Genomic DNA, 24,564 nt, shown 5'->3' with positions numbered 1-24,564 from the left:
TCGTCTCGACTTTCTTGTACCAGAACTCCTTCGGAAAAAAGCCAAATAAATAAACAATTAAGCAGCCGTAGCAGAAGGCTCTTGGGCACATTGGGCACCGCCTTTGCAGCTTGGCCGTCTCATCGCTTTTCCCCGTGCCTCTCTCTAGCTCTGGCTCAAGTGGCCCCAAATCAACAAACAAGACCCTCCGCCATAGCAACAGGGCCCGATCAACAAAGCCAAACTAGCAGGGAAAAAAGCCAAGAACTGCCCCGCCGATCCTCAGCCAGCGGATCAAGCATTTCTCGTGCATCCTCGAAATCTCTGTCGCCGACTGCATGAAGCTTTGGTGTTCCTTCGCCGCTTTCTGCTTGAAGACCCCCCGCCCTCCAATATTTTTCAATATTTTTGGACGTGCTCTTATCGATAAGACAACCTCACCTCATTGGCCAAGTGCCACTTAAGGCCCCCCGGCAGCTTCAGGCGGTAAAGCGCGGCACAACCCCAAACTAGGGCCCCTGAAGTTGTGGTTCATCCTTCTTCACGCTCCAAGTTCTATTTGCTTCTGATTTTGGTGACAGGATCGCCCAAAACAACGACCCCGTCCATCCGGTGACATCAGACCGAATCAGACCAGACGCACGGCGACTGCGAGAAAAATACGCTGCTGCCAAAAAAGCGCTGCCGCCCCAATACAAGCTGACCGTCCTGCCGTCAAGCTCGCCCATCAGAGGCTGCCTCCTCTGCAACCCGCCTGCAAGCCGATGGGTGCATTGTTCCTTGGTCTAACCCACGCCGCTGTAGCTTAGTGCTTGTAAGTCTGGGCTGGAGCCCATAAGCCTCTTGGGTCTGCGAATCTGCAAAGGAACACGCGCTATTACAGGCAGAGACTATAACCAGCTGCAGCCTCTTCATCATGAAATCACGGTCGTCTGTGCTTTTCCTGCTCTCTGTGCTGCTTCTAATTGCTTGACCTTTACTTGATGGGGCACACTGCCGGCTAGCTTCATTTCTTTGGTCGCCTCCTTGTGTTGGTGTTTGGTGCATCCTTTGTCGTGCGTGGTCGCGCCGGTCTCCCTGTGAAGTCTCCCCAAACTACACACATAATTTGTCATCTCAAGACTGCCTGGAGCACGTCTTCATATTCTCTTTTCTGTGTCTCCTACACCTCGTCTCATGTTCTGCAACCACTTGGTCTGAAGTTGCCATCTTGGATATAAATTCAACTCGCCATAATGGATCTACTGCCAGACCTAAACCTGAGCTGGCTACGCGTCGTGCTCTCGCAGCTTTTCTGTCTTGCCCAGGCGTTGCCTCGAATATGGGCCCTTACTGCTTACATCGCCATTCCACTCCGTATTACTGGCCACATCCTTCTCCCACCTATTCGACTCTCCTGGAGTCTCATCGTGTTTCTGTGGTCGCCTATGATTGAGGTCGTGCTCTTTATTGCCAGCTGGTTGGACCTGCTGCTGACCTTTGTCGTGGCCCTCAAACCCCTGTACACTTTTGTAAGTCTGCTGAGAGAGAGAATACATGCCTGTTGTTTGTTTTTTTGTCTGTGCTCGTCTATTTACCGATGTTCGATTTGCTAACTGCGGGTCTAGTTTGGCGTTGCCGCCTTGATTGGCTTTGTAGCCGGAACAACCTGTTTTGCAGTCTCCTGCACACTTGAGAATGTTCTTGGACTCAATTCTCTAGATGCGCCCGCTGTTCCAGCTGCCATTTTACCGCGTGATCCATCTCTATTACAGTTCCCCTCCAAAGATGTCTCGCAACGCGCCCTAATTCGCCAACAACACCATCGCCGCGCAATCACTGCGACGCCACAGAGGAACGAGCTTCCATCTTTCACGATCCCGCCCAGCCCCGTAGTCCAAAGCCCTGCTCATCCGCTTTCCCCACCCGCTTCACCCGTGCACAAAACCTCTTCTTCTTCGTCAGTCTTGACGACATCTACCTTGGAGAACACAACAAAACCAGCCCGCGTACGCGCTCGCGTCGGCGAAAAACAGCGTCTAAGACTTGCGCGGCTTCATTCGCTCCAGCAGCAAGCTCGACAGAACAAGCCTCCCGCCTTGGCGAGTGGCATGAAGCTGATTTCTCAAACCATCGTCGAAGATACAGAGGCCGAAGCCCGGTCGTCCTCATAAGAAACATCTGGGCGTATATCTCTCGTTTCCTGGTTCTATTTTGTTATTACCCCACGATATCTTCATCGTGTCCTGTTTGTACTACTAATTATCTCACTTTTGTTGTCCTCTCATCTATGGCCTTCATTGCATTGGCGTTTCGGTCTCCCTCTTGTTATCTTATAGGCATTCATTCTCCATTTTCATCATACCAAACAATAAATTCGTATACCGCTCAATGTTTAAACTCATTAATGCTTTTATTGTTAGTGAAGCTCTGGTTGGAGCTTCATCATATCTAAATACCCAGAGTCAAGACATAACCTACCATGTATCTGGGTCCTTGTATTAGTTACCCGTTTTCCTCGGCTCGTTTTGGGAGCAACCCCTAAAAACAAATATTACGTGTTTATCGTCGGTACGAATCCCGATCTCTGTTGCGGTCGCGGCCGCTGGATCCTGGGCTACGACTGCGTGTTCGGCGATCCCGCCTGTCCCGTTCATCTCGATCGCGATGGTCGTCTCTATATCGGCGGTCATCCCGGTCTCGGTCACGATCCCGATCTCTGCGGTCTCCGCCGCGTTCTCTGTCTCTGTCTCGATCACGATCTCTATCATCACGATAACGTCCGCTGTCGCGGCCGTAGTTCGGTACGTACGAATCCTTATCATCGCGTCGATCCCACCCGCCACGTGATCTACGGTCCTTATCGAAATCACGGTCGCGGCTGTAATTGTTAGCATCAACCTTATCCGGAGGCCGAGGAGGTAAACCGCGTTCGCCACGCGCCCATGCTGGTCGTCGAGATCCATCTCCACTGCCGTTAAATGAGTTTGATCCGTTGCGATCGTTGTATCGACCTCCGCCGTTTCTCTGGCTACTCAAATCGTTCGGATCATCAGCTCTGCAAACAATGCCACCCTTGGGCGCTGGCGGCAATGCAGCTTTGCGATCCTGGAACTTCTTCCGGTCTAGCTCATGACTTTCTTCGAATTTGGGCAGCTCGTGCGGCTTGGCAGGAAGAGGGTCAATCTTGAAGTAGGGGTGGTGCAGAGCATCACCAGCATTGATGCGCCCGCGCCAGTCAAGATTCAGCAGCTCTTTGAGTAAAGAAACAGCCTGAGGCCCATGTTCTTTGAATTTGGTAGACAAACAACCTGGCCTCGAGCGTAGTTTTAGACCCTCAGCGCCAGGGAGTGTGCGCCACCCGGGCATGTTGACGTCGGTAGGTGAGCCGACCAAGTCCCAGATAATCTCGAGCTGGTGATGATCACTTTCACCGGTCAAGATGGGCTTTCCCGTAAGCATCTCACCAAAAACACAGCCAACACCCCACACGTCAATAGCTGGTGTGTATTTGCGCAAGCACAGTAATAACTCCGGAGGCCTGTACCATCTAGTTACTACGAGGCCAGTGTAGTCTCTGTCGCCGGAGCCAGATCCCAAGCCTGGTCGTGGCGTGGGGCCACTGTAATGTCTGGCGAGACCAAAATCTGCAATCTGTAAGATGCCATTATTGTCGATGAGCAAGTTGGCAGCCTTCATGTCGCGATGCAAAATATGCGAATCATGAAGATATCGCAGCCCTTCAAGTAGTTGTAGCATGTAACACTTGATCTGCGGCACCGTGAATATGACTTCGGGATTGTCGAGGAGACCTGAAAGATCATGGTCCATATACGGCGTGATCATGTACATTGAGGGTCGTTTTCTCTTGTCGCCTGTCTACCATGTCAGCACAGCCCAGGTTGACTCTTTATTACCACAATATTCCTTACCAACACGCTGTGGATATTCCACCGACATGTCCTCTAGACGCAAGACATTCGGATGCGAGAGCAGTTTTAGCAGGCGAATCTCGCGTAATGCCGTAATAGGGAATCCGTCTTTTTCGTTGTGCATGATGATCTTCTTCATTGCCACATGCACGCCGTTTCTTCGCGAACGCGCGCGGTGGACTTCTCTGTACAGATGAGAAGATGAACGGTTAGTACTCAGTCCTGGATAAGACAAAGACAGATACAGCGACGACGTACCCGAATGTGCCTTCGCCCAGCTTGCCCAAGATCTCCCAGTCGGAGATGCGAGAGCATCCGACAAAACTGGATCGGGGCCGGGCATGAGCCTGGGCAAATGCCAGCTCCTCTGCCGAAGCAGCCATTTTGCGCAAATGGTTCTCGTTGCGAATACGAGCCCACGATTGGTCTTAGAGTCGTCGGAGTGGATGGACGTTGAGTTCAGCAGATGGATGGACAAGGCTGATGGTAGCAAAGACGATGTGATTTCGGAGGAGCTCAAGGCGTTGGCGATGATTAAAAAGAAATACAGCAGACTCTATAAAAGCACAAGGAAGAACAGAAGAAGAAATAATACCACTTTTGTGTCGCAGGTCGGAAAATAATGAGCGGATAGCGAAGCAAGCCAATTTACGCGTTCTGGAAAAGTCGAGACGGGGCGAAGAGGCGGAATAAATGTGCATGTACACAAAGCTTTGGAACGAATCCTCTGGCGACAGGCAGACAGTTTTAGAACCCAAGATACACTGTACCATGGCACTGTACGGACTCGGCTCAACCCTTGACCCTTGTCCAGGAGCCAGACTCGACATCACATCCGACTTACACACACAAATATTTCCCCAGAAAAGGATGTTGAAGAATTCAATAGCAAAATTTAGCTAGCTAGTACTATGCAAGTCAAATCACAGGCCACTTTACTCTACCACAATAGATACTTGTCACCTATCATCACAGTCTTCCCTTGATATCTGCTTCCACCCGTGCAAACTTGTAGTAGAAATCCAAACTACCTGGGTTCAACAGCGTGCTACTTGGCTTGATTCGCTGGCCAGAGACGATCTGCTTGACTGGCAATTCAACCTTTTTCAGGTTGACAGTCGTTGGAATCTCTGGTGCCTCAAACACAAATGTCGGCACGTGTCGCTTCGTTAGTTGCTTTCCAATCTCCTGTTTGATGTCCTTAACTAGGGAGCTATCAAACACAGACCCTGGCTTCATCAACACGAAGAGCATCACTTTCTCGTCTGGATCACTAGGTCGTCGACGTCCTACACAGAGTGAATCAGCGATCCGATCAGAAAAGCTGCGCTCAATCACTGCATAGATCTCGGCAGATCCAAAACGTACCCCGCTAGGGTTGAGAACACCATCTGCTCGACCCAGAAAGGTGATGTTCCCGGTAACTGGGTGAATGGTACAGAAATCTCCATGTGCCCAAACATCCCTGTAGCGCATGAAATAAGATGAGGTGTACTTGGGCCCAGGTGACTTTAGTGGATAGTTTGTGGTTGATGATACTAGACCATCACCCCATAGAAAGCAGGGTATGTTCGGAAATGCTAATGTGGCAGTAAGTTCTCCAGGTGAGCCGTCTGAAATAGCCTTACCAACAGGAATTTCATTATCCAAGGAAGGCTCAGATGAATCGTAAATGGCCACTGCAACACCGAGAGCTGGGCCCTGTGTACCTCCGACGTAAACCGGTGTTAGTGGGTTTTCGAGCCCAAAACAGCCAGCAATATCTGTCCCACCAGAAAGATTTGCAAGATGGGTATGGCGTGGAAACCCCTTGGAGTAAAACCATTCAAATAGCTCATCAGAAAGAACCATTCCGGTACTCGTGACAATCTCAAGCTCGCTCAAATCGGCGATTTCACGTGGTTTAATATCGTTCTTTGCCAGTTCATGTAGGAACCGCGGACCGATGCCCAGTTTGGTAACTCCAAACTTGGAGAGAAGTGATACAAATGTCTTGTGGTCCGGGTACAATGGTGACCCATCGTAAAGCACCGCTCGACCGCCAAATAAAAGAGGGCTCACGGCTGTCAAGTACATGATCCAACCTGTGGTCGTGTACTGGAGAGAAACGCTGTCTTCATCGCGGTATTCATGGAGTGTTCCCTCTTTGAACATGTTGAGAAGAATACCACCAACAGTGTGTACAATTGCCTTGGGGGTTCCGGTTGTCCCAGAAGAATAATAAATCACAGATGGCTCGTTGAAACCTACTCTTTCGAACTCCGGTGTTGAAGACGGAGTGGCGAGAAACTCCCGGAGAGAGATTATATGGCTGTTAAGCAAAATTTGTCTCGGAAAGGCGAATCGAGGGATCACTACTACAGATACAAAGTTTGGGCAGGACGATGCTTTAGCTTCAGTCACTCCCTTCACAACGGCGGCGATATTTTTAGTAAGATCGATTATAGAGCCATTGTATACCGCAGCGTCGTCGTAAAAGATGAACTGTCCACCACACAATCATCAGCATGAGTCCTTTTTTGAAACAACAAAGAAAAAGCCTCGTGGTAACTAGCCAAGCTTACCTTGGGATCAATCAGCTGTGCCCGCTGCAAAATGCCCTGGATACCCATATCTGTTGATGCACTGCTGAACAAAGCTCCCAGCCATGCTGTGCCGAGATATACTACTAGCGTATCTACGCTATTCGCAGCAACGACAAGTATGCGCTCTCCCTTGCGCACACCTCTGGCCGCCAGCACACCAGCCATCTGGGCTGCGCGGGCCCGTAGCTCACGCCACGTGACGTGTTCGACCACAGAGCCACCCTCGCGCGATGCTGTAATGGCAATCTCTCGATCATCTTTGGAGATAGTGGTGCGCGCTGAGGCAAGGCAGGACGGCGCATCGGCCGATACAGGGCCTGCAGAGTAGAGCATATTTTCTGCGAAGTTGAGCAACACATTAGGGAACCAGGTAGGAACTTCGGATATAGGAATAGCCTCATCGACAGCTGTAGTGGCAGTTCCGGTATATAAGAGGCCTACAAAGTGGAACAAGCGAACATAAAAGGTGTTGCGGTGAGCGATGCTGTAAGTGTAAAGATCCTGGAAAGTCTAAAGGAAGAGTTAGCTTATATGTTTGTTGTACAATACCGAACAAGCAGACCACGAACCTCAAGAGTGAGTCCCTCCACTTTGTTCAAATGCTGCATCAACCGATACATTTTGGTGCTCTTGGGATCTGGATGTTCCCAGAGCTTCTTTGGGATTGGCACTTGAGCTGCCATGACGTCAGTTGGCGTATTGGTGTGTTTATGATCAAGACCAAGCCTTGAATTTGGGCGTAGATCTAGGTGACAAGGAGAAAAAGGAGATGTGTCACGATGAATGTCTGCAGCACGGTGAAAAGAGAAAGTACACACTTGGTTCGGATGTAGCTTATTCGCGCGCTTCCATATTGCCGTAGATAGCTTGGTAGGATAAGGAATGTAACCCTAAAAAGGACCAGTATGTCTACGTCATGGAACAAAAGAGAGACACAAAGACATGACTACGCTTACAACTTGGGAGGTGTTGCATGCATGATTTGGAGAAGAACTGCACAGTGCATCGTGAACGGAGAATAATCTCTCAATGGAACGCAAGAATCGGGCTTATCTAAATCAAACGAGCATGACACCATATACGAAATCAGAACAAGAAATCAAAATCTCTAACTACATAAATAAGCAAACCCTAACAATGCAAGAAGACACCAGAACATTTGAATCGTGAACGCATTGATAGCACCAGAAAAGAATACAAAATTATACCGCAAGCTGAAAACAAAAAATAGAACAATGAAGAACACCAATGAAAGTCCCCTTACAGATATGCCATCCACAGCGCATCACTCAAAGCTAGCTGCATTGGGTTGACCGCCTTGGCCACCAAGTCAATCACACTTTGTGTTGCTGGTAGAATGGTAGGGCTTTGACAAGCTAACGCCGCTGCTTTCTTGACAATGGCATCACTGTTGAGCTGAACACTCTCGCGCAGCTGATTCTCCGTCATTTGTAGCTGGCCTGGACCGGCAGCAACAGCACCGGCTGACCCGACCGGCTGGCGTTGGTGGCTGCTGAACCAGTGAATTATCTCGTCACGGACAAACAAAGCCAGTGTGTGTTCGAGATCTGAGCCCGCAGGCTCTGTGAGAGAGCGTGCAATTGACAGCATGGATGACGTGAAGATGCCTTCTGTGGCTAGCGGGCCCATGAGGACCTGCAAGTTGGGCGTCAGGCGGAATGGCACAGGCTCTGGGTTGTGGAAGAAGGGCTTAGACGAAGACACATAAGGGATCAAGTCAGAGCCCCAGATATTGCCCGTAGATCGTGAAATGTGCATTTTTTGGGGTTGGCGATTGTGCATAGACAGCACGTAGGTCATGAACGACAAAGACGCTAGTTGGTACGAGAACTGTTTGCGGAAGAGGAAGAATTGCTCGTAGTCGTTGTAGATGGTGTGGAAATAATCAAGCACGACATGCTGGGGGACAAGCTCGTCTTGGATAGCAGTGAAAACCTGGTAGCGGGCCTGCATATTCTGGTCGCCAGACTGGGTCGGTTTCTGTAGTACAGGGTTAGCAGAGTATGGCATTGTGGCCAGGGAGGATACAAAACTTACGCCATTCTTTGTGTCAAGTAGTGCATGAAGCCTCTCAATCATCACCAGGATTGGCTTGTCCTTGGGAATACCGTTGCGCTTGCAGTAACTGTCAAACACAGCCTGCAAAGAGATGTACGATACATCCTCATGCACCATGCGCAGGTGGGCGGCTAGAGGCACCATCCACGGCAACGTAAACTTCAGGTCACGACGACGCGTCTCTTTCTTAGAAGCCAACGCCTCATTGAGGCCACGGAAGAGCTGGCATGTTTTCTCTTCGCGGCGGCAATGACGGGCCGCCGGATGTTGAACAGCCCACGAGTGCACGCTGCCGTCATGGCCGCGAATCTTGAGGCGGCGGTAACTAGCACTGACGCCACGGATCAAGTCAACATTGGGCAAGAATCGTTGAATCCGGATAAAGTCCTGGTTTTTGTCCTTGTGCTGGAGGTATTGACCCGGCATCTCAACATCATCAAATCTCTGGTACGAAAACTCGCTTAGATGGGGCGAGAATGACTCCAATGGTACTGTAAGTACGCGACGATCCAGCTTCTCCTCAAACTTGTTACGCCACGTGCGGAGTCGCTGGATATACTCATACATGGTGGGCTTGACCTTGACGAAGTCTTCCTCAAACGAGGCCTTGATGTGCGGCGGCAGGATAGTATCGGCGAAACGCGTTATGTTGGTCTCCGTCGCAGCCGGCAGCTTAACATCCTTGCCAAATGAGTGCGGCATGCGACTGACATAAGCGAGGCCATCATTCAACAGAGCAACGATGAGGCGGTACGCATCTTCATCAAGGGGACACTTGAACTGTTTTTGAATTTGGTCGACCATGGTCTCCATGCTGAGGGCCAGCAGAGGGAAAGCAGTCTTGAGAACAGCAACCAGCTCGTCCAAGTATTCCCACACATGACGTTTACCAGGCTCAGAAAGATCGGCTGGGTTTGTAGCGGCACCTAAGGCAAGTGTTAGCTTCTGGGGCACCGTGAGCCTAAAGAGGGGGTTATTCATATCGGTATACTTACCGTTGTTTTGCGCTTGTTGCGCGCGAAGCCTTGCCAGTCTTTGCTCGTGATTCTTGCGCAGTGCCATGACGTCATCTCGAATGGTACGCAGGTGAAAATAGAGTGCCTGGGGGTATGACTTGGCAATCTTGATGAGGATAGGCTGCAGACGAGGCGCTTCCTTGTGATATAGACCACCAAGAAGCTGAGGAATGAAAGTGATCCAGTACCAGACAGGAATGTCGCTCTTATATTCGTCAAAGCCGCCAGATATCTGTCCCTTAGCATCATCCAAGCTGAGCAGCCACAGAATGCGAGCGACCAACTTGCGACTTTTGGCATTTTTGAAAGACGCAGCAGCATGAAGGTAAGATATCAGGGCCAGACGGCCGAGGTTGAGGTTAGTTGGATCAGCTTTAAACTTTGCATCATGGAAGCGACCCCACTCAGCCCAGGCTTTAGCAGCTGTGATATCAAACCACAAAGCAGTACCATATGCTTGGTCGGCTTCATCCTTCTCGCTAAGCCGTTCCAAGAACATGCCCTTGAGGGTGTAAAACTCGGCCTTTTGAGCTGGTGTGAAGTAGTTGAGGTTGGTGTTGTTGATGACTTCAAGACCAGCCTTGAGCTCCTCAGGGTTCTCAAAGTGACACTTAGCTTGCTCCCGGAGCTTCAGAAATGCTTCTTGAATCTCAATGTTTGGCAGCGTGTAAATGCGACTGAGCTGATTAATGCAAACATCGCTGAGCCCATGTTTTCGGGATACGTGGGCAAAGCGGTTGATAATCCAGGCCGTTTCATGGTACCCTCGATAGGCGTATGACGTGTTGCTCGTGTTAGGAGGGTTTTGGGGTGCCAGTTTAAGATAGGTCTGGTTGATGAGCACAAATATGTGTTGACGCCAGCTCACGAGCTCCTGCCACGACTGGATGTCATCCCACGGATTGGGCAGACGGTCTCTCCAGGCGCCAAGCAAAAGCTTGAGCTCACCCGACTTGACATCAAGGTTACTCTGCGTCGTGGCTACCAGACTCTGGCAAATGACACTGGCATCATGCAACTCGACCAGAAGCTGGAAGTTGTGCAGTAGCGAAACATGAGCACCTGTAAAGGAGTTGGGAAGTTGGTGCCATTTACGTATCGTCAACTGGATGCTCTCATCGCAAAGCTTACTAAAGTCGGCTGATGTCAGGATCGGCAGTGGCTGGGGCTGGGCCTGTGGCGTGGATACAGTAGGGGCCGGAGATGCAGCTTGACCGTTAGCCTGCGGTTGCTGAGATGGTTGAGGAAGGGCCGCCTGGGCATTGCTGGCTTGGATGGTGATGCTGTCGTGGTGCAGTTTCAGAAGAGTCATGAACGATTGGAAGTACATGCGGCGAGGTGTGGGCGCATCCATCATACCCTTGAGAATGTTCTCCAAAGCTTCCCGATGCTCAGACGCCTGCCACATATCGGTGGCTCTCCAAGCACACTCCAAAAGCAGGTCTTGGAAGTTCTCATGCTTAGCATATTCCTGCAAAATCTCCCATTGCTGGAGCTTCATGGCACAGCGCACCCATTCATCTTCCCATAACATGTACTCGGCTGGCTTGTAAGGAACGACACCAGTCCGAGCGCGAATCTGTGCTGCTTCGTACATTTTCTGGGCCTTGTCCCACAGACCACTCTGCTGATAGGATAACGCAGCATTAGTCTCGACGAATTGACAGCGACGTCTCCAAGCACCGTAGAACAAGTCGTCTTCTTGAAGACCAGCATAGAGCTCTGTCAGAGCATCGAGATTGCTCTCGCGGACTGTAGCAGACTCCGTGTCGGGCTTTATGGCAGCTTGTTCCATCTGGATAAGAGCCGTGTACCAGCTTCCGTAAGTGCGCGCAACAAACTTGAGCACGTGTGGTGGAAGCTTACACTCGGGCCATGCTTTCGCAGCACCGTCAACGAGGGACTGTACAACATTGGGCCGTCTATCGAGTTGGCGCGAATGATACTCCTTGGTGAGCAGAACAACAAGTGCCTTTTGCAACTCAGCGCGGTCATCACGAGAGACAACGCTCCAAAAAAGTGGGAAAAGCCTGACCCAGAGCTGGTGGGAGATATTTGAGTCGGTGTGTTGCAGCTGTGCCAGGGGCTCTAAAATGTCACGAACCTTAACATCAGTGAGCTCAGAGACGAAGGTACGATGACTAGCCATGAAGTTGTCATAGCGATCATCGGGCATCATTCCTGGTTCACGATGGGGATCGCCGGAGGCATGTGTTGAGAGGAGCAATGTGATGGGGAGGGTACGGAAGTCATCATTCTGCAGCTGTATAGTATGATGAGACTCAATTGACGCGAGTAAAAGTTGTGACGCCTGAGACAGCCAGAAGGAGTCCGCGAGTGAGTCCCAGCTTTGGCCTGAAATAACGTATGCCAAACGTGTAGCCGCTGTCTTGGAAAGACTCTTATCAAAAATGGCCATGAAGCGGTCACGTAGAGAAGCATCTTGGGCACGTGTGCCGACGAGGAAGGCCTGCTCCATGCGGACAGTGAGTTCGGTACGAGCAATACGTGGGTCCTCGTAAATACGAAGAACCAGTTCCAGGAAACGATTAAGCAGTGTCGGGTCGGCACGTTGCTCGAAAGCAAGCATCTTGTGCAAAACTGCGGTCTTCTCCTTAAGTGTCGGCCAGATGGCATCCGAACGGAATACCCACGTTTCAGCCATAGCCAAAATCGCCTCGCAAAGCTCCATATGCTGCGACTTCTCAACCAACGTAGCCAAGACGCTCAGGAAGGGTCGGCGGTGGTCTTGCAAGATCTCCATGCGTAGTGCGACGGTGTGAATGGCTTTAAGCATGAGTTTAGTCTGGAGCTCCAGGCGATATGGCGTCATTTCATCGGCAGAAGAAGCATTAGCCGGGTTAGTGCCATTGGCAGAAGAATTGTTGGCAGTCGCATTGGCTTGATGATTGGCCACGGCTTGGTAATGCTGCACATGTTCGCGGGCCAGACGGCTTTGCAATGCTTTCATCAACGCCGGGATATGGTTGTCAATGGTAGACTTTTTCCACTGGCCAAGAGACCACAGAAGATTGACACCAGCCATGTAATTTCCGCTAGCCATAGCCTCAGTCGCCAGATTCGACAAGCTCGAAACTGTCTCAGACATGGGTACCTCAGCATCAGCATCGGCATCGGCATCTTCCATTGCAACATCCTCAGGAGACACCTCCAAAAACCGCAACATAAGCGGCTTGATCTTGCGGCCCTCGTCGCACTTAGGATCGGCTCCGTGCAAACAATCTTGAACCTCGGGGTTTTCCGATTTTAGAGAGCGGTCAAGAAGCTTCAACAGCTGAGATAGGTTGCGCTGTACCCACTCGTCGCTCTGGGAATTAGCCACAATGCGCAAAACCTGCAACATATTGACAATACCGCAAAGAACCTTTTCATCGATCTTAACATCCTTATCGTTGATATCGGCGGTGAGAACAGCAGCAGCCTTATCACTAGCAAGAAGGAGTTCAGGAACGTTTCCGAAAAGATCTAACTCGAGATCTCCCCAGTACTGCGGCTGTAACAGATTATAGAGAAGTGTGAAAGCCCGCCGGGAAAGATCGGGATGGCTATGGGCTAGGGTAGTCGGCAAGGGCTCTTTAGCCTTTGTCGACGTGACGGGATAACGTTCGGTGTTCAGTTGCGCAATAAACTCAACAAGCTGTTTAATCATGCGTAGACGGAATGCTGCTGGAATTTGGAATTCGGTCCGAGGCATCGCAGTTCCAGAAGCCGCAACAGCGGGTGTTGCCACAGCCAGAGCAGGAGATTCAGCCGTACCACCCTCAGCGTCATCCAGCTTACGTTTCCTAGACATAGGCGATGCACTCGGTGACTTTGTAAAATCCTGTGAAGCGCCCTCAACTCTGCGTTTTTCCCACTCCCAAATAAGCCACATCATATTCAGCGCAAGCTTACGACTCTCCGACGAAGACCCCGCGTTAGGAATGACCTTACGAATAGAGGATATGACAGCAACGGCATGTTTCTCCCGGGCCTCGTAGAAAAGGTCTGGATGCTTTACCAGGAAGTGGAAAATGTTCTGCATCTGTTGACCATTACTATGACCCTCGTCAAGGAGAACTCGTCGTGGTGCGATTGCCCACTGCACAGTTCGGTCTTGCGCGGGATTGCCACAATACTTAGGAAGCACGGGTGCAATCAGGTCCAGACCCTGGAAAACAAGGGCCCTGCCCTCATTGTCCTTGAGGCGAAGAAGCGAGCAGTAAATCTGCATGATAATCTTGGGTGGCGTCTCGTACAGCGCGATGAAGTAGGCAATTACAACATACGCAGCATGTTTGATGACCACGTCGTCCAAGCGGATGAAGGTCCAACCAAACTTAATAATCTCCTTTCGAGAGTCTTGGAACGCCTCATGGTGATATTTGATCAGTAATGCAGAAAGCTGCAGAATCTCTAATCGCGTGTGGTCGATCTCGGGACTACTATCATCTGACGCTGTGTCAGGGTGGACCTTCCAAATCCTGGTGTTGATGGCATCCATGACAGAGCTGTCGAGTAGTGGCTTGCCTGTCTGTGGCGTGGAAGAATTCCAGTTCCTCATAATATTCATGGCAAAAATAGGGTTGACAATGTTGTGTAGCACAAACTTCTTCGTGCGCTGAGACACAGTCTTAGAACTATAAGCCTCCAAACATTTCAGCACGGTCTCGCGCCAAAACTCCACATCAGTGCTGCATATAATGGATTGGTAAATGTGATGAACCAGCCGGGGCGAAGAAGGCAAAACCTTGACCATCGTTGCATCGATTACGGTGAAGAGGGGGTCCAAATTGCGGGGCATATGCTTCAGCGAGTTGAGCAAGATGGTTATGGCTGCTTGAGAAGCTCTGGCAGCAGGGATGCGCAGATTTGACAGCAGCTTGGAGCCTGTGCCCACAACTGACTTCTCACTCAGGCCCTGTTCTAGTTGGGCAGCTACATTCCGAACCCAGGTCGTGACCTCAGAGCGTTGAAGCCATGTAGCAGCACCTGGACGGTCACTCAATGCCTCAAGAACATACAATGCATTGACCATAACCGTAAACTTTGTGTCCTTGGCCTGCGCGATGATGTCGTTGCTGCGCTTCAGTAATGCGTCAACGTCTTTGTTAGCTGCTTCCCGAAGATTTTCGCAAGTTGGGTCCTTCAGGGCTTGGGAGAACAGAATTCCATAGCGATGGTCGTCAAGCTTAGCAAGGCATAGAGACCAAAGATCTTTAGGGTACCTGTTGAAGTACTTATACACAGGCTCACGGAAGGGTGTGCTTCTAGTTCTGCGCAGGCCCGCTTCTAGATCCAGGAAAGTCTCAACCAGTTTCTCCTTGAACTTTTCAGCTTCAGGAGGGAGCAGATGGAAAATGTTGAACAACAAGGAAATCACCCTTATCACCGGGCTTTGCTCAAACAGAGTGAAGGAAAGCTTGTTGACGGTCAGTGGATCGGCCAAAGTTTTGACATGATCTAACAACCGGGATCCAATCTCAACTTTGAAATAGTTGGTCAAGAGCTTCAGCAGACGCGCTAGGTTTTCAAGGCAATGAGGCGTGAGCTTTTTGTGATCTTGGAGGTTTGTAAGCACAGGCCTAAGGCCGATCTGTAACAACTCTTTAGGGAGTTTCTGAGTAGGCGTCAAAACGCCCCGCAAAGCTTCGCTCCCTGCCTCAATGGTCTTTGCATTGTCCGAATAGAGACATTTGAAGAATGTTGTCACGATCTTTGTGCGCGTGGTGTTTGTAGGGGGTTTAGCGAATTCATCAAAGCTCATGGCACTGCTTAACAGCTTTAGACAAGACACCCGCAGATTCACAATATTCTCACGCGTCCGGTACTCTGAAAACTTGTTAGCTAGAGAGTCATCTGGTGCATCAGCCAAGGCCAAAGACTCCATAAGCAGACGCATAAGTGGTTCATCGAAGACAACCCATTGACGGTTCAAATTCATGTGGTAGGTGACGGCATCAATGTAACCAATCTGGGTGGCAAATGGAAGTGCTCTCAGTGGTTTGGCATACACAGTTTGCAACAGACGATCTTTATGTGGTTCAACAAGATCCCAGACTTCACAGTCAGCAGCCTTTGCGATCAGCTCCAGGAGCTTCTTGGCAGTTTCCCGCACATGGCGATTCATATGGGAAAGATCAGCGTTGAAATGCGCACAAATTTGGAACATTTTAGACTGCTGGCGGGCCGGCTTTTGCTGAGCTTGTTGTGCCTGTGCAGGGGTAGATGTTGGGGGCTGTGCCTGACCAGGTTGACCAGACTGAGAAGTCTGGTTGGGAGCGGGGGATTGGCCAGGTGCTGGGGTTGGAGGCTGAGAAGGAGCCACAGATGGCCTGATAGGGAGCACATCTTCTTTTTTGATATCCTTGGTGATGCGCTGGAGCAAAATATCAAGAGCCACCTGTGCCGACGAACGAGTCTTTTCCGGAAGATCCTGAGGCATATCCTTAACGACGTACATGAGTGCCCGGATAAACTCGATAGTCTGCTTCGGGGTGAGCCAGGTGTCACCTAGATCCAACTCAGTCAAGAGGAAGCGAATACCAACCGTACCGCCATTTTTAGTGAACCATTCTTCTTCATAACAAGAGTGCATCAAAACACCACTGAGATACCCAAAAAAGGGTACCATGGCTATATCTTTCTCGGTTCCAAGGATTATGGTAGCAGCTGAATATACCTCGCGGATAGCCAGCTTACCTGCATCACGAACATCAGGATGGTCTGAAGCTAAAGCTTCAACTGCAGCGTCAGCAAGCACTCTACTGTCAATGTACAGAGGCCCTTCGCCTGCTTTAGGATCAAAAAGAGCCTTCACACGCTTTGCATCAACAAGGGCACGGCCAAATTCGGTGATCGTAAAGTGGCGACAGATGTTAAGCAAAAAGGTTCGAGCTTCATCTTTGAGTTCAGGAACAGCCATAGCTGACATAGTAGCCTTGAGCAATTTCTGTAGTACCTTGTTCTGCCCGTCACGTTTAGCAATCGACCGGTCCCTATCAGGAACGGCAAAGGCGGAGAAATTAAACTGGTCCGCATTCTGAGTCATGTCGTAAGCTTGCAGACGCAAAAGTCGAGGGAAGTCATCAGGAAGGTTTTCGAAGCCAATTCGAAGCTTGATTTGAGCAATGACAAATTTCAGAGCGAGCTTCTTGTAATGGCCTTCTGATTGTCCCTTACTACTGTTGGTCGTGCTCTTGTTGTTGGTTCTAGGAAGCTCGGTCAACTTCTCAATCGCGAGATCAACACCAAGCTCAACAGGGAACGCGCGGTCTTTTTTGGAGCCAACTAGGCGCACATCAAAGCTGGCCGGGTCCGAAGCAAATGTTTCGAACTTGAGTGGGTTTCGAAGCACCATGGACTTGCGGTTACGACCTCCTAGTTTCCCCAGAATTCTCAACGTCGTATGGGAATGAAAATGGGGGTAAGGGTGAGGGCGAAGATGGTCAAATAGAGCAGTCATGAGATCGTCCATGACAGGGAGCAGGATGGGATCGAGATAGTCGGCGGTCAGATTATCAACACATAGCTCTAGAGTCCGAAGTCCTTGGCTAACGAGTTCTGGGCCTGAGCGAAGAGCCACCACGAGCGGCCGCATGAGAAAGCTTAGGTAAGGTAAAAGATTACTTAGTCTAGCCGGCACTGTAAGGCATAACTCGACATAGAGATCTCTCTCAGGCATTCGGCGAGCAGCCAACAATAGGTTGTTGAGGACTTCAAGTAGCATCTCTAGAAGAGGCAGTATCTGCTTGTAAAGATGCTCAAACTTTCCACCTCCTATGCTGCGAAACAGCGAGCGTAACAACAAGAAGTAGTTCATAGGTTCTTCGGCCTTAGTTGACAAGTCAATTGACTTGGTCACGATATCAACCACGTGAGGAAGCAGAATTTGCTCATTTTGGTTAGCAAATAGCGTTACTGCCATGAAAGCCAACTTGAACAAGCGCAGCAAAATTGAAGACTTTTTGATGTCTGCGGTGCCAACCTCGCTAATACGATCCATCAAGAATCGCAACAACATGCCACAGAAGCTTGGAGACGTCGCTTCACTAGCGAGGAAGAACTGGGGGATGTGTAGCAAAGCGGGATGATCAAAGATGAGCTCGTAAAGATGAGGAATCTCTTCCTGAAAAATCTCGTGAAAAGTAGAGGGGTCGACGGCATGAAAGAGTGTTGCAAACGACTCAATTAAATCCTTTTCCTCCTTGCTACTAGAGTTCATGTACGTATTGGCCATGTACTCGGCTGTCGAAGAAAATTGAGTTTCCTGCTGTTGTGGGCTCTCGACATCGTAGTATTTGAACACCTGGGCACCTTGGCGGAATGTTTTAATCATGATGCCAACCTCTTCCGGTGAAAACCCACAGGTGAAGTCTTGCCAGTTCGGAGGTGCGTTGGTCATGTCGACCGCAGGTGTTGTTGGGTTGCATACTCGAAGCTGATAAAAGATGCGTTTGAGTCCGTGCATCATGGTTTGGAAAAGAAACTTGTTTTCATGGACAGGATCACCTGTTCGATCAAGTGGACCGGCCGGGCGTATGGGAATGGCTGAAAAGATGTCCACTTCGTCCCATTCTGGGATATGCTCCTTTTCGGCTAGATGAGTCTCTACGGCTTCCTGGGGGACATTCGCCAGTGCCTTGGATCGCTTGACCGCATTGGGATATTGGTGGTTCATATCGGCAAACTTTTCGGCAAAGGCTTCCATTATGACCATCAGGTAATACCGGGCGTCTTCTTTGTTTTCCATCTTGGCAATGCTGTCAACCATATTGATCAAAAGCCGTGCGCTCATGCTCTGAAAGCTGGTTCCAGGGAAAGGATTCTGGAGGTTCTTGGTATAAACACCCACTGCCTTGCGTATTTGATCGGGCTTGAGCTGTTCTCGAACGTTGTGTATGAGGTCTGCTAGCATACTGTAGGCCAGAGGCCGGATAGTCTCATGCACGGCCAGACCATCGCCAATAAGAGTCTCTTCGTCAAGGAGGTCGTTGATGTGTGGGAGAAAGAAGGCGTGAAAGTTAAAGTGAATCATGTGCCGCAATGCTATCAGCAACTCTTTGCGAGTTCCGGACTTTTCCCTGGGACAATCACGTAGAAGTCGCACAATGATAGTAGGCAAAGTCTTTGTGACATCCGCCATATCTTTGTGGTACTGCCTGAACAGAAAGACGAGGAATGTAAGCGTCTTTGCCTGTGCGCCAATCAAGTCACCAAAAGCTGCCCTGTTTTTGATGGCGGGGCTCACGCCGGTGAATATTTGGCCCTTGGCAGCAGCTTGTGCGTGAGCTTGGTGTTGTGCAGCGGCTTCTTGGTTAAGGACGGCCTTGGTCGCCGGAATGAAAGTCTTGACATTTGCGGGAACAATTTGGCGGTAGGTCGAGAAAATAGCCACTACAATTATGGGGCATTCTGACAGGACCTTGAATGATTGCATTCCCTTTACTAGAAGGCGGTTCTGTTGCTGGGGATCGGGGCCCAGGTCGTTCACAGAAGCTGCAGGGGAGTCAGGACGAGGAGACTGGAAGCTTGTCTGTGGGTTCATGGTTGTCGCGGGAGCATTGTTGGCGCCGTTCGCAGGAGAGTTGTCAAGTTGCTCTCGAACAATTTTGCCAATCTGGTTGAATATTTCTTGGATCAAGGATAGGAAAGGCTGCACCTTGGCGACGGCGATCTTGGCGGGGTTGCGCATGATGTCGGCAACGATTTTCACACACAGAATAGCATTTTCTTCATTGTCGACGCGAATCTGGGCCATTAGTACATCAATGGTTTGGTTCAAAAGAGCCTCGAGGCCTTCGGTAGATGCGGAACTACTTGGTAGGCGGGTTAGAGTATCGAGAACCGTGTGGCGCAAACGCTGATGTTGCTAGTCAGTAAGGTTTTAGGCGAGCAGCTTTGTGCAGAGCTACGTTACCTGTTCGACAGAGCCGCTTTGGAAGCTTGGGGGGCCTTGGAGCACATTGTTGAGCACTGGTAGAAGGGTTTGCAGAAGGCGAGGAAGATGGGGGCTGTTGGCGTAGTGGTCGATGGCTTCGCGGATTCCACTGGCAGCTTCGAGGCGAGCTTTGTAGTCTATAATCACGCGCCGGCAATACAAGGTCAGCACACTGTCTCTCAAGAGTGGCCGCGTTTTCCCAAGTGAGAAAGGCTGGCAGCAGGATGTCCAGCGACAGGTCGCACGAACCAAGATCGGAATTATTCAGGCGTGTGATGGACTCTTCAATTCCGGCCATTTGAGGCAGCGATTGCGCATTCAAGCTGCGCGGGCTTCCGGCAAAAAAGAATGGCGAGGTTTGCAGTAGCTGTAGTCGCTGCTATGGCAGGAGTTGGGGTGCTAAATCTCCAAGCTGAAAATAAAAGGCTGTCGGGTAAATGATGTCTTGCGATATTCTAGCTTCAAATAGTCGATGCGAAGGTTGGCAACAAAGCAGCGTCAAGCGGACAGCAAAAGAGAAAAACGGGAGTTTTTATCGGCTTCGATATTAATAAAAGGTCGTCGTCAGGAGGAAGAAAAGAAAATACAACGAATTGTCACCAATTGCTTTAAGTGGCGGATGGATCTATGCAAAGGCGCAAGTCGCTGTTTGCAGGTCGTGAAGCACGATGATGGTTAAAGTGCGGCTGGTCTGCAAAATTAAGAGGGAACTCGGCAGAAATTCCACAAGGCAGTGGCTCCTGGGGCATGTTGTCGCCAAAACCAAATGGCGCCAGCAACGGAAGATTTATTTTCCGGTAAATATAAGCTTCCTATTGGTCGGACTCGCCAACAGGGTCTACTCAGCCCATGGAGAGCTTTGAGGCCGCAACTACACATGGTCAGTGACTCTTCTATGACTTTTAAAAGATTGTCTAGCATCACCAGAGTCCCCCTTACTCTAACATCCAACCACACTAAACAGGTTCCTACAAACATGTATGCATCATTGCTCTATGAACAGACCTTGCATTTACCTGTTATTGTGTAGGGTTGTTGGTGTAACACTAACCCACTATCGATAAGCTGTCTAAGCCGATAAGATAGCACCCGCCCTATGGATGTTGTCCTAGCTTCACCACACAGTTAGGCGGCGTGCTTAGTCATTTGATAGGTACGCATTCTATGCAGACCCACTATGTGGGTCTCCTGCCCTTTTGGGCCAAACACAAGAAATGGTTATTCTTATTAGGGTTTAAGCTTCATAGTCGTTTTGCCGCCTATATCTCGAACTTCGCATCTAGACAAGTAGTTAGCCAGCCTTGTACTACAAGTATATCTATCATCACATCTCACTGCTACTCGCTGTTTATACTTCAACTAAATCGTCCTTGGCGCCCAAAGCATCACAAAATGAGCGGTGACTATACGGCATTTTTCTATGGTTCGTTGAATTTGCCCTCTATGTTCATATAGAACCTGTCATTAACTATGTTGTCGTCCTTGACTAGGAACCTTGGTGAGATTCCATATCAAATAGTTATGCATTCTTACTTAAGTATAGTCTATTAACAACTGCGGTAGATGGTTCCGGAGGTGTTCTTCACTGTCGTCTTGAACATGCCATCTCCTCCTGATATCCTTTCTGACCTCTATACCTTCTCTCCAGCTGTCCTAACAGATCACATCCGACACCGCGTTGTTAATGAGGACTACCCCGGCGTTGTACCTGGGCGGGGCAATTCGGTGCTTGGAGTTTTTGCTACGGGGCTTACTGAGGCCAATTTAGAAAAGCTTGATCTTTTCGAGGGCCCCGAGTATGAGCGCCGCTCGGCCAAGGTCACTGTTTTAGACAAAAGCGGCAAAGAAGTCAAAGAGGTTGAAACCAACACTTACATATTCATTGATGTTGGTCGCCTGGAGAAGCGGGAATGGGACATTGAGGAGTTCAAAAACGAGAAGCTTTCTCAATGGACACGCAACGATCTTGTCTTTGCAGGTATGTAACACCCATCGACTCTCCCCGTTACTATGCATATGTACTCGTAATCTGTATGCACTATGAACGGAAGTTGACTGGCTACTGACGCTTGGTTTTTTTTCTTGTTCCAGACTGCTATGTACCCGCCAATGTTAACACTGGCCGCACTTGAAAGGCAATTGGCTAAGACGGAACAAGGAGCAATTTGTCTGCGGCAGGAAGCGGCTCACAAAGATCTACAGGAGAAATTCATTCGTAGAGAGGGAGCAAAGCGGCTTGGAGTGGGTGGCAAACTTGGGATTATGTAGTCATGTCTCGATAGACACATACATACATATATGCATGTGCTAACCAGTCTTAGGTGCCTCTGAAACATACACTACCTATAGATAACTAGTTAACTATTCTTTTTCGACCAAAAAGGGTGTTTCAAATTTCAAGTTCCGTGTAGTCACATACACACAATGACTGTAGGGCACAATCCAGGGGTTTAAGTCTAAGCAACCCCCTTTACAAAAGCTCTTCCATTACCCGATCACACACTATTAGCCATGTATACGAGACAAAAGCTCGAGAACCTGCTAGGCTTTCTTCAGAACGGAAAGAAGAGCGAAATAGAGCTAGCTCGCCATGTCGCTACTACCTACACAAGTACTATGCATAATCAGGCTCTTTTCAGAATAAACGATCCGTGTGCCCAGGACGGAAAAATGAGAGGTCGGTTTAGCCGGGATCTTGGTATCGGGGACTTGACAGGCGGGTTACCAGGAAGTCGTACTTGAACAAGTGCAAGCAAAGGCAGGGAAGGATGGCAGGAGAGGGATGATGACCCCTGTCCAAATTCTGCTGTGGAATATTAGGTTCTCTGTCGGCCAATGAGACGTCTACAACTCACATCCTCCTGATATGGTACGTATGTATTCCGCTTCCTATGTGGATTGCATCATGTGTTGCTTCTCGCCTAAACAGAGCATAGGTACATGCAACAGTATGATAGGACAACAAGCAGCCGTAAGCGTGGGATTGTATTGAGTGTAGTTATGTGAGCAACTGGTTAGTTGTAGTTGACTAACTATCCAAGTACAGAAGCCATGTTTCAGTCTCCATGCAGGAAGTTCCTTCAATTTTGGACATCTTGTCTCTGGTGCGCTGAGAGGGGAACTGGGAACTGGAATAGCTAGTTACACTGGATGTTGGCCAAAAGACCCATACCTGCAGCCACAAAAAGCTTCTGTAGCACTGGAGGGGAATTAATCATATGCATGTATTTCTATATACCAGTCCCTTGGGTGTCACTTGGAAATACTACTTGCTTGTGTAGTCACATTTAACTCGCTACTTGTCGTAGTTAGAGCATGCAAATGCGTAGACCCATGTCCTCGTGTGCAATACTTTGAACTGCCATCACACTGTCACTCTGGCTTCGTCACATCGGCATTATACATACCTACACGTAGTTACTCGAGAGAACACGTGAGTGTGTTTTGCATTTAGATAACCCTACATATCAGCCTTAACCTCACTTCCACTCATCGCACTTGCCACCTCACACGTACATCGCGCCTTCTATGTATGTAGATGCATGGACTCATGCACTTGGATACTCAGTAAACCCTTTACAGATCTTCTGCCCTCTCAACTTTGAAACATGATCCTACTTCCTCACCAAATCCTAAGCTGAAAAAAAAAGTGCACGAGACACGATCCCCTTGCCCGCCGTTCCTTCTTCCGGAGACAGCACACCATACGAAGCCTTTAGGGGCTCATGCACCAATAACAGGCCTCTCATCGGCTATGGTCTTTGGCGCTGAAACCAAGACACCTGGTTACGGTCCGTGCATATAAAGCTTGACTTTCGGTTTTCTCTGGCTTTCGAGGGAAGTGGAAGGCTGGTTGATAGATGTTTCCGAAAACCACAACCTCCTTTTCTTGTGCAAGAGAGAACCCCGGGCTTGAGTCCCATTCCGGCCATGCCATGCTTTTATTTGGGGGCTAGGTTGACGGGTGCTGTTGATGTTATCGACAGGATAAAGTGTCATTTCGTGTGGCATCATTTACAAGCCATAGTGTATATATATACTTGCATACAAGAGGGTTACTGGTGAAAGTTGCTCATTTGTATTAAGAAGGAGGTATCCTAGTGGCGCATAGAAACAAATCTATATATAAAGGCCTCAGCCGGCTGCCTCGTCCACAAATATCATGATAGTCTGCCTGTCATTGCAAAGCCCCCTAAGCCTAAAACTTAACAAGCTGTCCATTCCACCCTTGATCCATGCTTCAAATACAATGTGCAAGTTGAGTGTTGTAGGATGTATACGATAGGCAAGCCTACTCACACTAGGAGCTTCCCGGGGAGTATGCTTATCGACTAGGAGGCTTTACTAACAAGTGATTCATCCAGGTGTCGGAAGACTTACTTATACATAGTTACATAACTACAGCCAGAGGTTTCATGGGTGCACATAGTTTTCTTTTGAAAAACAACGTGAATGACATCAAGGCGTATAGATGACTTGGTTGATTGGCTCTGAGAGATCTGAGCTACGTTGGTATTGGTTTCAGTGAAGCTAGACATGTGCACATATTCAAGTGGATGTTCAGCAGCTGCTGTGTAGTCTGGGAACCCTGGCATAGATTTGTCTCGGGGGCTGAGAGCTCCATTTTTACTTTCTTGGGAATTCGCCTACGATGTCTTCTTGTATACAAGCATGTACAAGCCTCTTGAAGATCCTCGTTTCAATCGTGGGCTACTGTGCATGTATTCCACGTTGGGTGGCGACACGTGCTTCTTCAAGCGCCGTCTCTAGTCTTGCTCCCTACTTTGTGCGTAGCCTTTGCGCACCCCGAGACGCTCACGTAGCCAATCGATGCAATATTAGCAGACAGGTAGAAGTCTTCAACCCAAATATTTACCAACTCAATGACGGCGAGCACCTAAGGTACTAGTTTGAGCCATTTACACGACCCTGGATGGGAGAACGAGTTTATCTCCCTCTTCTTATATCTACAAATGGCTTAAGTTGTCTCTTTTAGCAAACCCCTGTTTCTAAATCCTGCGAGCATGTCAGTTGCAGAGTGTGCCTTATGGCAA

General features: G+C 49.3%; 5 protein-coding genes across 5 annotated transcripts; 2 read left to right on the top strand and 3 right to left on the bottom strand.

Annotated features, from left to right (window-relative positions):
- Positions 1-1,214: 1,214 nt before the first annotated feature.
- BROUX77_008114 (uncharacterized protein) lies at positions 1,215-2,132 on the top strand (the record flags this gene model as incomplete). The annotated part of the gene is made up of 2 exons (XM_073753283.1): positions 1,215-1,490; positions 1,587-2,132. The coding sequence occupies 2 exons, from the start codon at positions 1,215-1,217 to the stop codon at positions 2,130-2,132; spliced, it is 822 nt and encodes a 273-aa protein (XP_073602407.1).
- Positions 2,133-2,520: 388 nt separating this feature from the next.
- BROUX77_008113 (uncharacterized protein) lies at positions 2,521-4,273 on the bottom strand (the record flags this gene model as incomplete). The annotated part of the gene is made up of 3 exons (XM_073753282.1): positions 2,521-3,833; positions 3,891-4,075; positions 4,149-4,273. The coding sequence occupies 3 exons, from the start codon at positions 4,271-4,273 to the stop codon at positions 2,521-2,523; spliced, it is 1,623 nt and encodes a 540-aa protein (XP_073602406.1).
- Positions 4,274-4,859: 586 nt separating this feature from the next.
- On the bottom strand, positions 4,860-7,158 carry BROUX77_008112 (uncharacterized protein; the record flags this gene model as incomplete). The annotated part of the gene is made up of 3 exons (XM_073753281.1): positions 4,860-6,374; positions 6,455-6,985; positions 7,045-7,158. 3 exons carry the CDS (start codon positions 7,156-7,158, stop codon positions 4,860-4,862), a joined length of 2,160 nt encoding a protein of 719 aa, XP_073602405.1.
- Positions 7,159-7,735: 577 nt separating this feature from the next.
- On the bottom strand, positions 7,736-19,808 carry BROUX77_008111 (uncharacterized protein; the record flags this gene model as incomplete). The annotated part of the gene is made up of 5 exons (XM_073753280.1): positions 7,736-8,476; positions 8,534-9,480; positions 9,550-19,432; positions 19,490-19,647; positions 19,760-19,808. The coding sequence occupies 5 exons, from the start codon at positions 19,806-19,808 to the stop codon at positions 7,736-7,738; spliced, it is 11,778 nt and encodes a 3,925-aa protein (XP_073602404.1).
- Positions 19,809-20,902: 1,094 nt separating this feature from the next.
- Positions 20,903-21,642, top strand: BROUX77_008110 (uncharacterized protein; the record flags this gene model as incomplete). Its single annotated transcript, XM_073753279.1, has 4 exons — positions 20,903-20,933; positions 21,001-21,008; positions 21,074-21,488; positions 21,602-21,642. The coding sequence occupies 4 exons, from the start codon at positions 20,903-20,905 to the stop codon at positions 21,640-21,642; spliced, it is 495 nt and encodes a 164-aa protein (XP_073602403.1).
- Between the last annotated feature and the right edge of the window lie 2,922 nt (positions 21,643-24,564).

Source organism: Berkeleyomyces rouxiae, assembly GCF_048999995.1.
Source record: "Berkeleyomyces rouxiae strain 22BRR77 chromosome Unknown BrBRR77_ptg000012l, whole genome shotgun sequence".
In the NCBI taxonomy this organism is placed as follows: Eukaryota; Fungi; Ascomycota; class Sordariomycetes; order Microascales; family Ceratocystidaceae; genus Berkeleyomyces; species Berkeleyomyces rouxiae.
The sequence above is the reverse complement of the archived record's forward strand: the minus strand, read 5'-3'. Positions and strand labels throughout refer to the sequence as shown.